Source organism: Catharus ustulatus, chromosome 12, assembly GCF_009819885.2.
Source record: "Catharus ustulatus isolate bCatUst1 chromosome 12, bCatUst1.pri.v2, whole genome shotgun sequence".
Classification (NCBI taxonomy): domain Eukaryota; kingdom Metazoa; phylum Chordata; class Aves; order Passeriformes; family Turdidae; genus Catharus; species Catharus ustulatus.
Window position 1 is genome coordinate 7,656,647 of NC_046232.1, and position 16,021 is coordinate 7,672,667.

General features: G+C 39.9%; 1 protein-coding gene across 14 annotated transcripts in view; it reads right to left on the reverse strand.

Moving 5' to 3' along the window:
• The window catches only part of TCF12 (transcription factor 12), a 162,397-nt gene that overhangs the window by 28,868 nt on the left and 117,508 nt on the right, over nucleotides 1-16,021 (reverse strand). For 9 of the 14 annotated variants that reach the window (XM_033071036.2, XM_033071038.2, XM_033071037.2 and 6 more), the window contains exons 10-11: nucleotides 1,398-1,503; nucleotides 138-277 (exon numbers count right to left, since the gene is read on the reverse strand). In XM_033071036.2, the coding sequence (XP_032926927.1) occupies nucleotides 138-277; nucleotides 1,398-1,503 (246 nt within the window). Of the gene's footprint in view, nucleotides 1-137; nucleotides 278-1,397; nucleotides 1,504-10,539; nucleotides 10,620-11,103; nucleotides 11,246-14,952; nucleotides 14,974-16,021 lie in introns of those variants that run through there. The other 5 variants (XM_033071048.2, XM_033071046.2, XM_033071044.2 and 2 more) reach the window with 3 other exon arrangements.

A 16,021-nucleotide genomic window follows, 5' to 3' on the forward strand; every position in this document is an offset into this window, starting at 1 on the left:
AATCTAATACATAAAGTTTGCGATTTTTAACAACTGGGTTTTTAACTGATACACACGAGCAGCAAATGAGAAGTTAATTCTCCTAAGTTAGATCTCCATACACGACTACAAACAGATTAATGTGTGCTGAGTCTTACCAAACGATCGTGTGCGTGCAGGCTGCCGTAACTGCCGGACTGGGACATGTGGGAAGAGGAGCCTCCAAGCATCCCACCATAGCCAGGCTGGCTCATGCCATTGGATGAACTCCAGAGGTCAGAAGAATTGTGGGTCCCATCTTTTTTTTGTAGTATTTTTTCAGTAGAAAACAAGAAAAATACATTTAATGAAGAATACTAGTTTCTCTGTTCCTTTACAAGACTATTTTAAACACATACAGAATTCAGTTACTGAGACTAACATCAGTGGGGAAATGGTGGCCAGTTTATACTGCATCTTCTATTTTCATGCCACTACACTGTTGCTATATTTATTAAAAAAAACCTCAAAAAAATAAAGAAACAACAGAGGCTTTATAGCTGAAATATAATCCAACCACAGCTGAGAAAATACCAAGCACTTCTGCTAATTACACAGACCTTCAGTAAGGCCAGATTTAAATCAAGAGTGTTGATAAAAAGTCCAGACTGAAAGAAATAATAAAAAAGGAGGTGGAGGGGTGAAAAGTTTGGCCAAACAGAACTCATCATAAACATACACTGCAAAACATCTATTTACCTATAACAAGCAATTTATAGTCTAAGATACCCTAGCAGCACAAAAATATAAAAACATTTCAAAATAGCAGACTTAAGTAGCTGAAATGACTACATTACATAAGCCTTAGCCTGTGTGTCAGTGCAGTTTCCCCTCTGTAGCCCAAACTGAAGGGCTCTGTGAATTGCCGTACTGAGACACTGAGCTCTCAGTGTGCTCCAAACCCTCGCCAGACTGCAGCACGAGCTAATTGTGTGACGTGAGGCTGAGGAAGTGCGCTCTGCTCTTGTTTCGTTCAGTGCAACCCCCATTTTTCTGGCATGCTGGCTATACAAGCATCTGAGAACATAAGACTGTTAGCTGATACTGTACAGTCAAATTCCAGAAGAGTCAATAAGCCCCCACCTCATTTTTCTCTATCACTCCAGTGTGCTGCTCTGAAGCCCCTACAAATCAAAGGATGAGAATTCTGTCCATCTGGCCTGGTGTGTAATCCCTTTAAATTTCAGTCAGCAATTAATGTCATGAGAAAAACTTTACATCAACTGACAGTTTCCTTCATCTAACTGTTTCAAAAGTATATAAAACTTAACCATAGGCTCTAGCACAATATGCTCTCTTAACACTTCTTCATTTACCCAGTAGAACAGTGTCTGCTCGCAGACTTCTGCCTAAAGGACAAGTGACATTTTTTTACCCACCTTGCATAAAGAAAGTGCTAGCAAACATACTGCTTGGTGGCTTAGGAGATGGGTAACTTGGAGATTCTCTGTTGAAATCATCAGAACTTGGGGATGGTGCATACACCTACATATTGGAGAGCAATAAAAGCAGGTTAGCAATAACCGGGTGTCGTCCATTAAAAAACACATAACAGCATACAGATACAGAGAGAAAGCACAAATAAAAAAAGAACAGTGTAGCAAGCCGCAGCATTTGTTGCCCTTGTTTTATTTGCTTTTTAGCAAGTTGCCACAGTACAGAGAAACTACAGTAGAATGATCCTAACAACACACTTTCTGGTGTGCCAACTCAGCCAGGTGGCCTGATAAAAGCTTGAATGCTGATTTTGCTTTCTAAGTACACGACTCGCACAGACTTGTTGCTCAAGATAAAAAAGCAAGATAAAACAACTGGGCCTCAAACAAATTTTATTTTAAAACAACTGTATGCCTGTTTGAATATTTAATTAGTTGGCATCCTAACAATCGGAGAGAAAAAGAACATCCAGTGACAAACGGAAAGGTTTTAATGCAACCGTTTTATCATCCATTCAGAAACTCGCACGCCTTTGGAGAGTCATCAGAAAGACACACATGCAAGTCCTCAGGAATAATCTTAAAACTGCAACAGCGAGCACGTAATTTTCTCACTGGCCTAGCATTAAAGAAAAGCAGTATTATTGTTTTTTCAGTGTTAACACACCAGTGGAATGCCCATTCTCAGCTTGCGAGCAACAAATTTTCTTTTCAAGTTAAAAACATAAGATGCCAAATAAACATAATGACTCAAAGTCTTTCACTGCAGCAACTCTAAGAAGAAATATAAAGTGTATTCAGGAATAAGTAAAACAAACAAGTCCCAGTATTCACAGAGTCTAAGACTCTACCCATAACTAGTTCTTCTGTACCAAATATTGCAAAGATTAGTCTATGTTAGAAGACAAATTAAATAACAAGCAAATCAACATAAACGACAGCAAAAAATATATAAAAATGTAACATTGAAACTGGAATGGTTTTTTGCTATGAAGTAAAAAATACGGTATTTTTAAGTGTGTATCTCACTCGTTTAATAGATGACTTCTTAAATACATACATGAAGAATAAGTTCACGACTTTAAAGCTTATATAATGCAATTTAAAAAGTGCACTATGCCCTAACAGTCAAAAGTGATTATTTTGATCCCCTCCTATGCACATATGGGCACACACTCTCCACGGAATTCACAACTCTCCCTGGTCTTTCTGAGATGTTGTTTACCAAGCAAGAGAAGGGCCAGGAAAACCAAGCTAGCCAACAAAAAAGCCTAAGTTCCCTAAAAAAGAGCCATTGTCCTCGCAGAGAGTGAGTGCTCAGATAGGGACATTGAGGATAGTGAAGTGGGCAAGTCGCGCTCCATTTGCATCCCAATCCCCCTCCTCCCGCTGCCGAACGCTTTTGCAGCCCTGCTGTTGTGGGAACAAATGGCCGGGATGTGCCTGAGCCAGCGCCTCTGACATCACCCGCAGCCAGGCACGGCGCTCTCGGCCTCGCTGCACAGCGGCACCATTGCAGCAAAACCCCTGCAACTCCACCACGGACTGGGGACACAGGCACAGGGCACGGGCCAGGGATGAGCCACGGAATGAAAAGGGCAGCAGGTAAACAGACACCTGGTTAGAAGGAGTCAAGTTGAAAACTCAAAACTTTCAGTCACATGCTTGTTTACCATTGTTTTTTATTGAAAACAAATGACTTTTTTTTTTTTTTTTAAAGAAAGCTTTTCGGTAAGCTGCTGCTCAATATTTTACTCGAAATTTTTCAGTTTATGGAATAAATGTAAAATAGAGATGCTTACAGACCTGAGTGACAGAATGACAATACATTCTGAGCAGTGTTCGCAGTACATATGTATTTACTCTATATGATGAATGCATGTATATTCCATGCCTGAGACATATTTTAACAGAAATGTCACTCTGTCAAATTGTAAATACTCGCACTCATAAGACTGCAAACATATTAGGTAAAACTGGGCTTAATTTACAAGCTCTCTGTTGTGCAGAATAACACAGCATATGCTATAGCTGATGGATAATCTATCACTGTCACAGGACAGCAGTGGAAACAAAGCTTTATGACATTTAGTACTGCCATGGAGATGTACACTGATTAATGCGAAGTCACCTACAGTGACGAATTATACCTCTTTTAAACCGCAATGTTATCAATGAGATTTGTAAATACAAATTTTAACATTTTACATAAATGGGTGATTCATAAAAACTGATTAAACTATCTCAAAAGGGGAATGAAACTCAAAAACTCCTACAAATGTATAATTTACAAATACGTATGTACAAGCCATTAACATAATAAAAATGTTACGAATTATATAAACCTAAAAGAGGCCCTTCCAAACAGCTACATGAAAGTCTTAGCACAGACACATAACTTCATATAGTTTCTGCTTGTTTTGGTATCTTAACTATAGCTTGCAAAAACATAGCTGCAATGTTATGAAGCTGCACTTGCGCCAGTCTAGATTTTTCAGATCAAAGGGTTCTTGCGGCAAAACACAACTGATGTGGTCTCAAAGACTTCATTAACTCCAGATGTGGGGAAATAGCCAGCCAATTCCACAAAAGGAGCGAGTCTCTTTCAGTTACAATCAGAACTACCCACAAATTAAAACCAGGCCTCTGATGTCATCTGATCACCTGCAGATGAGCGCCGGGTTTTTTCTGGTTAATGACCTAATCATAATTTTTGTGTTGCGTTACTACAAACAAAATTTAAAAGCAAAGGAGAAATTTTACTAAAATTAACCCGAAGTCTATGAGATGCAAAATACAAAGATTTTAAATAAGAAAGTTGACACAAAGGATGAAATTTTATTTTTAAGTTGGGAAGCAATGCATCAGGGCAAGCGGTCTGTTCTCTCCGAAAGGCCCAGAGGCACTGGGACCCCCACCCAGCCAAACGTACCCCAGGGGTACCCCTGCTGGCAGGACTGTGCAGCAGCTCCCCCGTAGGACTCGGTGTCCTACTTAAAGGGCTTTCTCTTCTGCAACAGCTGAGAAACGCAGTTAAAAATATGACGTGGCTGCTCAAGACAGCCTCTTTTAGCTATTAAACTGATAACACTGACATCCAGGAGGCATCAAACCAGTTTTTCCTGGCTGACATTCCCACTAAGACAAGGAAGGAATACTGTTAAAAGGTCAGCCTGTTTGCAGTCTCCTTGAAGAGGGCTGATTCCAGCAGGTAGAAGAGGAGCCCATCTTTAATCCCCTCAAAAGCACTGTGCCCAAAGGCACCGAACGTGCCTCCATGCTGACAAGCTAAACACTCTCCCATTATGAATGGGAAATTCCCTTCCGATAAATGCAAGCCAAAACCAGTTTTTTTACATGACTTATCAAGCCTTGGACTCGACTTTTTTGGAGCTGTGCTAATATATACATCAATCCTAAGGCTGCGGTGCTCCTGAAGGGGTGATAGCCTCGCTGAGGCAAGTAGGACAAACGAGCTGCAGAGGACATCAAGTCAGAGACCCACATCAGTCTCTCTGCACCCTGAATTGGTTTCTGTCTCTCCAGCAGGAAAGGCAGGATGACAACTCAGATTTCTTCACGGGCGTTGTGGCGGGGGCTGACTTCAGAGCTGAGGAGATATTAGCTATACAACATCAGTTGTTGTTTTAATTTTTAATTATTTTTTTATTTGTTTAATCAAAACAAAAGCATCATCCCAGTTCTGAAATCTACCTTGGTGATTACCACAGGTAACGAACACTACTCTGAAACCTAATATATCTAAAATATTTCAAATATTACTCACTGTTGCTTCTGTTTACTAATACAAGTGCCAATAACTTCAACAGTAATTTGAAGATCTGGATTTACCGAATTTTATGCTACGTAAAACTTCCAAGTCTTGTTCCATAAATGCATTTAATAAATATAACACTTGGAGTCCTCCTGTTGGCATCCATCCTCTCAGGCAATTTTCCTGTTTCAAATTCTTAAATATTTATCAATGTTTAATATTAATTTTAAAAGCAGATTAAAAAAACAGCAGAGAAGCAACCAAACTTACTTCCGATGAGCTCATGCTATCTCAAGACCAAGGCTCCCATCACACACTGTTTATGAAATTATGAATTATGTTACTCATTTAAGCATAGTTATTAGCAATTCTAGGAAGTTCAGGAAAATATTTGTCAAGCTGCTTGAGACAGAATTTTTTGAAACCAGTAAAGATGAATAACCTATTCTGTAGCTTGTAAACTCTGCTAAGTAGCCTATCTGCATTCCATCAGCATCAGTCATGCAAGTGCGCACTGATGAATGATTTGTACATGTGGCAAAACTTTACAGAGTATTATCTGCAGGTTTTGTAGCAAAAGCTGATTTTGCTGAAAGGCAGCTCTAGGAAAAGGAAACTTGTTTTCATGTTTATTGTATTTATGACAAAATCATATACTAAAACTTCAGGAATGTAGAATGTTAACTACAGTTTTCCATACTCCTCTTTATAGCAAGACAGAAGCTTAAAAAAAAAACCAAACCCAAGATTCAGTCTAAATTCTTGTTTAACTGATATTTAAGCAAGAAGATAAAATGAAAAGCCCTAGTGTACTAAGTCAGTATAAACACATCCTCAATCATACTTTTGTCTCCAATACCAGGTGTAAAGGTTCATGTATTTAAAAAACTCTTCTCACCATCCAAAATGAAAATAAAAGACTCCTTTAAGACAACAGTCCTGTCTGCAAATCAAACCATAGTTTTTAAGGATGGTATAAAATTCAAACTCCTTAGAGTAGTTAAACTGAATTCCATCTTAAATAAATGTTTATGCAGTTTAGGCATGCTATACATGCCTATTTGGGTATTTTTGAAATGCAGAATCTCACTGTAATGATACACAGCACAAGTACTTGTTAGCTTCTTCCCTAGGGAATGACGACTTTAAAGTCATGTTAAAAAGTGAGAGGCAAACTTAACAGTAATCTCAAATTCAGTACAGAGAAACCTTTTGGCCTGGTTTGTTTTTTGATTAGTAGTAGTAGTTTTTTTATTGTAGTGTGAACTAGAGAGGGGAAAAAAAGCGAAGGTAAGGCAGCAAAAATAACATTAGAAAAAAATACGTATTTATATAGTGCTCGAAGATTCTTTTCATATTTTATTTCCTAAGCAAAATCTCTTGACCACACTCTTCAAATCATGCTGTCACGAAGGGACACATGCAATTACGTCTTCAAAAATTCCTGATTAAATTCAGATTTTCAGGAAACAAAAACCAGAACAGTTGAAACTACTCTGCCTGTTTCTAAACCTGTTCCCCGTATTTCAGAAGGCTGCTCGAGCCGTGGGAGGAATCCCCAGCACCAGCAGTGCCCCCAGACACATGCAGCAGAGGATACAGGCCATCTTTTCCATTTGTCCCTCTCATGACTGAAGCCACTCTCTGGTTCTGCACCTCCAGCACAGACTATTGTATTTCTGCAGACAGACCTTGCTGTGCACGTGCTAATGGGAGCCAAGGCACGGAGCAAACAGTGTTTCTCTTTGGGGTGCGCGTTCTGAGAAACACAGATCTGCCCCATACAGCACCTGAGCCCATCCCTGGCTGCTGTCATGTGCCCAAGGAAATGGACAGAACCTTCACTTTAAAGCATTAATAAAGCTTGTTGCAGACAAGACACCCTTCTGGCAGGGGACTGCTGCTCAGCAGATTGGCAGATCAACCCAATGGAGTGGAGCAGGGAAAACTCTCTTGGGCTGATGAATTGTAACTCATCGTTTTTTAGTGGGATGGGGAGGCGAAAGGAAAAAACCGAGAAACAAAAAGAAAATAAAAATCCAGCTGACCAGCGTTTACTACCTCTCTTTATTCAATGTCCACAGTCATGTACCCCTAGAGATTTTCCAGATGATCTTATATTTGTCCTGACTCACAAATGTTAGCTTTGACCTTGTGTAAGTTGCTGTGGGCAGCATATGGTACAGAACAGCTTTAATTGCACCTTCCTCCCTGTGTACTAGCTGGTCCAGTACTAATAAAAGCAAAATTGAATCTTAGCACCTGGTTGCTCCAAAATTTACAAACTGAAAACATTTAACATGGAGGTTAGAAGCCTAGGTACATTATTTATTGCATAACAGGCACCCAGGGCGTGCTGTCGTGCCATGCGAGCATCGCACAGGATTATTAACACTGCGCTCTGCTCTAGCGCTGAGTGACGGCTGCAAGAGGGCAACTGCTGTGCTAAAAAATCCCAAATACACCCAGCTCTCCCCATCTCTGTGCATTCGTTCATCTACACACATGTGCTCATCAGCAGCATGTTCATAAAAAGCATTTTACACTCTCAAAATTCTCAAGGAGAGGAGTATTTTCTCTAAAAAAATCCCAATATAAGCTAGTTTACCAAAAAGCAAATCACAAATCACTACGCATATAAAATACCTACAACTCCTGACTTTTTTTCTGTCCTTTTAAAATAGGGATTGTAGAAATCTACTGTAAAAGATGCAGGTTCTCCACCTTGGAGAAGGGCTCAATCTCAGCCTATGATGAGAAAAATAAATATTTATTCAATAATAAAATGTACTTGTACATAGACCGGTATATTAAATCAACCCATAAAACATAAAAGATAAAACAATAAAGTGAATATACTCACAAATCTATTCTCATATGAAATAGTAGTAACAGTTGATATAAAATACAGTCTTTTTTTCAAAAATTATTTATTTTGGTGATAACTGACGCGTTACTGCATTGCCATCTATATTAAAATAATTCTACAGTACATTTAGAAAATTACTTATTTTTATACTTGCAGGTGAACTGAAAACAGTGGAAATCATGCAAGCCTATTTCACTTTTAAACACAAAGATGGTATCAGACTTCTATGAAGTATCATTTTGGTTGCACTTCCTAAAATCTAAATGAAAAGGCCACAGTGAATGAAGACGTTTGCTTAATCATGCATTAATTTTAAAAAATAATAAAATAAAAACACAAAGAGGCATAATTTGCTTTTCTGCTATTATCTCTACCTAAATATTTCTGCAGTTTATTTTTAATGGAGATCAGGTATTTTGATTATTTCGGGGGCTGAGGTCTGCAGCATGACTCTTGGATGAAAGAGAAGACAAAACTTCATTGATAGAAACAATATTCAAGTATAGCTTTAATTTTTTTCCCTAAAAGCTCTATATGAAAATGTTGCAAGCTTTCCTTAAACTGTGATTATTTTCTGTATATCAACAGGTGAAGGGGGGAAAAAAAAACCAAATCCCCCCTCCTCCCCCCCAAAAAATAAGAACAACAAAACAAATAAACAAGGGGAAAAAAACAACAACAAAAAAACCCCAAAACAAAAAAATCCAAAAAAACCCCCAAAAAAACAAAAACAAAAAAACCCCCAGGTTACATCTACATCTAGTGCAGTGCAAGTGCTTTATTTTCTTTATGAAACAAATAAGGTCTTTTCTCTTTTTGATTTGAAAGGGATTCTTGAAATACTTATTTTTTCCTATAGCACCTATCACACATAATAGTAAAATTTTACTACTCAGCAAGGCATTTGTATTAAACAACAACTTTTTACTTTGAGGGGTTCTTCCTAAAACAAAGAAATTACAAAAACTGAACTTCTAACAGTAAAATCCCCTGATTTGTATTTCAGGCTTTAATATATGCGTCAGTCCCCACCAAATCATCTTTTGGGGTGCTCATATGCTTGATTTTTAGCATAATATTAAGCTTTGTTTTGGCTTACAAATTAAAGAAATTGAAAAGAACAGAACATTTTTAATAAAAACTTTACACATTTTCTACATGATTTCTCACTTATTTTGTGAGTAAATAAATCAGATTTTATATACATTAGCAGGTATCAAGGAATGCCAGCATGCAAAATCTAACTCGATGATCTAAATAAAAACCTCCGACTTGAACAATGAGGTTCATGCTAACAACTACTAATTTATCAGACAATACAAATAAAAGCACTAAGACATCAAAATTAGGGTATGTACTGTTCTCTCGCTGTAGAAAGGCTCATACAAAGATCTGGCACACACACCAAGAGGCGTGCGTCAAAAATAAGACAAAAACCAATCCCACAACTCCACATAACCTCTTTATGTGTATTTAAATTAGTAATTTAGGCCAACTTGCAGTATTCCTAGGAGAAACAGTGGTAAAAGTTACCACTTTTTAAAAAAAGATGGGTTTTTAAAAAAAAAAATTAAATAAAACCTTGGGCAACATGATATAGGATGATCATATGATTTGTCATCTATTTACTAAGTTTTCAAGCTCATAAAGGTCACCTCTGACCCATAACAGGCACATGCTATCAATTTTCAAGCCATGCCCTCCTACAGTACCAGCACTTCCATCTACTATACGCCTGGAAATACTTAATAAGATCAAAGCCTTTTTTCCTGCTACAAGAACAAAGAGAAATGTTGTAATAGAGTGATCTGTGCTCTAGAAAGAATAAAATCAAAACTCCATGCAAGTTATATTCCCTTTGCTTCAGGGGTATTGTATAGTTAATTTTACTTAAGTCTTATATATATCTTCACATAAAACTTCAAACAGATTGTTTTAGCCTAGGAGCAGACATGAAAGAAAAATCATTTCATATTTGAAAGACAGCTGGCATTTATACCAAAGGAAATGAAATAGAGACCAAGCGATTTTACTGATTCCCCAACCTCTCCTCCAGTGTCTTTGCTGTTATTCAAGAAGCTCATACACGGCGTCTTTTATGAATATAAAGATCCATAATTTAATTACCATTGAACAAAAATCTTGGCAAAAAAAAAGTTTACTAATGAAAGCAAAACTCACACAGGCCCACGGGAGGTGGACCAGCAATAAAGAAACAAAACAAAACAAAAGCCACAAAAAAAGATCAGTATCAGCATCTCCCCTTTTCCTACTTAATACTATTTTTATAACAGAAGAAAGCCAAAACCACATAGAACATAAACAGACAGGAAGAAACACACCGTTGTTAATTTACCATCGTATGCTAATTTTTACACGCAAAAATCAGAACTGGTGTTCTAATTTAAAAATCAGACGAATCTACCACGAAACAGAAATACCTCGTTCAATTTCCACAAAGTTAAATCCACAGGGAAGAGATTCCTTCCTTTCCCCCCCTCCGGAATCTGCATTTTCGCCCCCCTCCCGTGTTTGCAGGAACATTTGACGATTCCGAACTCCCGCGGCGAGCGCCGGGCGCGGGCAGGGCGGAGCGGGCGGGCAGCGCTGGCGGCCGGCCCGGGGCGCGGCGCTGCCCGGGGCTCGGGCCGCCGGAGCCGGGGGGCTGCGGAGCGCCGCACAGAGCAGCCCTGCGGCGCCTGGGGAGGGCACCGCTTACAAACAAACCCAAAGCTACCCCAGCCGAACCTACAGCCCCCGAAGAAAAGCCGCGGGCACGCAGGAACACAAACTTCGGCGGGTCTTGCGCGGCCGCCCGTCCCCCGTCACACAAAGCAGCGCCCCCGGCCCAGCCCGCTCCCCTCAGAGCCCGACCCGCCGTGCGCCCCCGCGGAGCTCCCGCAGCAGCGGAGCTCCCGCAGCAGCGCAGCCGGCCCGGCGGGGCCCCGGCGCGGAGAACTTGCGTGAGCCCGGCGCGGCGGCCCCGGACAAAGGCGGCCCCTCACCGTCTTGCCGTTGTAGTAGTACATGAGGGAGCTGCTGCCCACGCCGGGCACGGGGTAGGCGCAGTACATGGCGCGGCTGGCGCGGGCCGGGCTCAGCGCGCCGCCTCCCGCTCCCCACGGCATCCACCCGCCGCCGCGCACATGGAGCGCTCAAAGGCGGCTTATGCAAAGCAGGACTGAACCATCTCCGGCCGGCGCGGGGGTTGGGCGCGGGGGGCGCGCCAGCCCCCGCTCCGCACCCCGGCCCCGGCCCCGGGAGGAGGCGCGCACGGGCCCGCGGGCGCCGAGGGCTCGGCACACGCAGCCCTACGCGCCAGGAGCCGCAGGGAACCCGCACATGGGCACGTCCTGAGCCCTGAGATAATCGTCTGCTTTTTGTTTTAATTAAATTAGAGCACTTGTGGCCGTGCAGACGCTGCTCGATGCAGCTCCAGCCACACGGCCATCTGGCTCTGTCTAAAGTTGCTTCCAACTTTGGCAAACGCTTCCCAAAGGCGCGGGGGGCTGCTGGGAGAGTCCCAGGGGAGAGCCAGAGCACCCCAGCGCTCCCGGGCCCCTCCGAGCAGGGCAGCCGGGGGCAGGGAGTGACCCTGACACACACAACACCTACACAAGGTGCTTGGGCTTTAAAAAAAAAAAAAAATCTAAATATTTTCACTTTATGGAATAATCCAAAATCCATCTTTAAGATGGGGTAAACAAACTCTAAGGAAGGATTCTCCTGGAAACACAAGTTCAAGGTCCCTTTATATTGTATAATACATTTCTGCATGAATAAAGCACACATATGTGCCCATACAAGACAGGGCAGAGAAGGGGAGAGGACCTCAGCTACTTTTGTCACATCACAAAAACGTGAATTATTCAATACAGCAAACAGACTGCAACTTCCAGCACAGAGATCCCTCAATATCTGCACACTATCAATGCCTGGCAGGCCTTTTTGCTTTCTTCACTGAGCAGGAGCATTAACTAATGTTAACTCTTAATGAAGTGTACATTTTTTTATTTTCTACAAGTGAACACAGCTGGTTATTAACTGAGCTTTTGCTAAGTCAGATACTAACTTCAATCCAGGAAAAAAAAGGTTAACACACAACCACGTTTCTCCACCTCTAGTTGTGTCTACTGCCAATGCTGTGAATTCTCCCTGCCTTCTTCCTGACAAAAGCAGGAAAATATTTCAGGATAAGGAAAAAAATGGGTAAAGTTCAATTCAGCCATTTACAGGGAGAGAAAGCAAGTTACAGAAGTCTGGTTCATTCTTGCCAAGCACCTCATGTGTCAGTGAAACCCTCTGAACTAAAAAGATCCACAAGGGTGATAAACTGACTGCAGCTGAATACTACAATCAGATAAAAATCTCTGTGTAATGTCCATTATCTCAGGACATAACTACTGTAGTGTCTATAAATATACAGAATATATACACACTGACAAAAAATATTCCCATCTCAAGCTTCAAATGCTTTTTCAGTGAACTCTTCCAGTCAATTAGACTACCGTGCTCAGAGTATGTTGGCAAATACATCCTGAAGTTTCCATCTGCTGAAGAACACTTGCATTTTTACTGCAAGTCAAACTACACATCCAGAACTGTTTAACTATGCAGCAAAGCTAATGATATCTGAACCAAACTCCCCTCCAATACAAATGGCATAGCAGCAGCAGCTGCAAAAAAGAACATCACTATACTGCAGACTATTAAATTGCCAGGCCTGCAGAGTGACTGGCGGCTTCCTTCTTCCCTAGAGACCACAAAGACCCATTTCAGTCCCCAGAGAGCCCGTAAGAACCTTTGATTTGCAGCTAACAATGCCATTCCTTGAAGCTTCTCACTAATGTTCAGGACTCTACAGATGAGACATGCTAAAAGATCTTCAGTTCTTTGCGTGTCCTACTTCTCAGAGTGCACTAGATTTAAAACACTACTTTAGAATAAAGTACAACTCAGAAAAGTTGGAAAAGGCACTTTCAGCTTACAGACTTGAAGTAGTAAGAGAACCCTTTAAAAAATATTTTAGTATGCAAACTTTTGAAACATTAGAAATACTTCCACAGTAACTGCAGTCAGTTCTTTGAAGTAAAGACTATCACCAACATAGTTGCAATTTCTACTATACCTCCATGCACACATGCTCAGTTTTCAAAACAGTTTGGAGACGAAGAGCATGATCAAGCCCCCTTCAAATAACCATTATCCACCAATAGAAAAGATGTTAAAATACATCAAGCAGAAAAACCTAACTTGACTGTGTGCCATTGGTGGGAGGCTACTCTGTGTACAGCTGCCCTATACTTGTACAGAGCAATGTAACAAAAATACATAGGTAATATTAACTAGTAATGTTTACTAACACTATTAACATTTATCAGTAGAAGTGAATTATTAACCTTGTTCACCAGCACATGGGTAAGACAAAAGCAACAATATAATCAATAAAACTGAGGAACACCATTGCAAACATCTGTTTGTAGACAAACTGGTCCCTCCATAATGAGTCACTAAATGGATTTGCTCCTGACTGACTTCCCCACAAATCAAAAGGATAACAATTGCATTTTACCAAAAAGGAAATTATTTGCCCTACGCTCAGTTACATCATTGGGAATAAAATCTTGAGTGCCCAATGCCTGAAACACATCACTGTATCTGCTCTACATTTACTGTATGAAAACATTGTCTCTGACATTTGCTACATTAATTCACCATACAGGATCAGGTCACAATTCCATCAGCATATCAAACTTTAAACCACGTAAGTTTACTTTCACCAGAAACCTAAAATAGAAGAATTTGAAAACTGCTGAAAAAAATGCTATGTTGTTAGCAATAACTGTATTTGCAGGAACTGCTACCAGGTAACTATTCCAAAAGCTCCCGAAGTCCAAAGCAAGTTTTTGTTTTGTGGTTGCAATTTTTCTAATCCTCATTTAAGCCAAGCAACAGCTGCTCTGAAATTTGTTTTCTTAAGAGAATCATGTTACAGTGAAATGAATCATAGCTGGATCAGCGATACTGTACAGGGTACAGTTGTTTACTCCATTTTTCCTTGGTGACAAGTCAAGGGTTAATCTTATGACTCAGCCTGACAAAACAAGTCAGCTGGAGACAGGGCCAATTTTTTAAACTTGATTTCAGACAGACATGCCGTCAGCAGAGGAGCACTGAACTGACATGCACTTTGTAGCCCGAATTGTTTCCACTCATGACCCTGTAGTGTGTGTCAAAAACAATAAACTGCCTATTCCTAAAGTATGTGAAGAGATTATGAAAGCTGATGCAGTGAAATACTGACCTAAAAATAAACTAAGCTACCTGTAAGAGACTGTTTTCAAAGATTATTTTAACACTAAGAGATTTTGTGAATGAACCACACGTTCTCCTTGAAAACAAACTTTTTGTGAAATACATTTTTGTTCCACTTGTCAGAGCCACAAAGCAAATGCACAACAGAGAGTAGGTAATTCATAATTTGATTTATAAAAAATAAACATAATTTCTACAGATTACTGAATGTTATACCATATGATAGACAGTTATGTAACTGTCAACAGATGAGCCATTCTCTAGCCAAATATATTCCACAAAACTGAAATATCAAAACGCTTTAAAATGCCTTTTATCAGTTTTGTTATTTTAGATGTGTCTGTTCTAAGACAAAAAGCACCAAATCTTTTTAAATTATATGCTACTAGAAATTAAAGCTCCTCTTTCATCAACGAAAGCAACTGTGATGTGCAAACCCAAGTATCAAGTATCTCCTTGTGGAGAGTTAGCTTTAGTCTTGTTGGAAAAAAAAAACAAAAAACAACAGTAACATGGTGAGAGCTCAAGCCAGATCTTACCAACTTCCATTAATTTCTTAGAGGCTAGGCTAGCCTTCTAGCTTCGCAAATACGGCAAAGGCAACTGCCCTAGAACTCTCCCCTTTCCACCCCACATTGTCCAAGGCTAGAACTTCTTATCAATTTCAACCACGTTCAACAGAGGAACAGAAGTTCCACAAGTGATAAAGTTCTTATCAGTTCTAAGAAAACTGGAACCTGACCAGGAGAGAGACTGGAACTGATACAGAATAACCTGTTGCTCTCTAAAATATACATAGTAATTATGAGCTGCTTGTCCAGAAAAAATGCAGAAAAAAAATTCTATATATCTTAAGATTCCCCATATAACTTACTTTAAAGCCAAATTTTTATGATTATTAACTATAGGAAAGCTAGAGTTAGGACCATTGCTAAGCCATGCATTGAATATGCTGCATAATGTAGCTGTCAGAATAGACAACATTTCAAGCTGTAAGAAAGAAACCTGGTTTTTTTCAGGGAAAACACAATGCTTATTATACTGTCCTCTATGTAATTCATCAGCTAAGTAAATGTTAATTTATTTTAAAATCCTGGAAGGATAGCCTTCTGTGTTAACCAACCACTAAGCATGCTGCTCAGCAGAGATGGAGCAGATGAGCTGTATGGAAGGCAATTTAAAATAACCCAGTAGACTAAATTTTATGGGCAATCCCTCCTGCCAATATCCAAAGGATGATGTTTTATGCAAATTAATTTACTAATCTACACAAAAGCTAAAATTGGTGGTCTTCCTTTTCAAAGGGTTTGTCTTTAAATGCACATCTAACATCCATGTTACTATAACCAGGGAAAAAGAAAGAGTTTGAAGGGATAGTGAATAAACAGTAAATACTACTTAAAAATGGATATTAATTGCTATCCACTACTTATGCCTTGCAGTATTACAAGATTGACGGATAGGGATTTTGTTGTTGATTTGGGCTCTTTTTTTTCTGCAAAAACTCCACTTAGCTCTGGCAGATATGGGTAAAAAACCCCAAAATTTTTAATAGGAAACTGCAGATAGGACTTTTCTATTCCAGTAGTTCTCTAATAATAATGAATT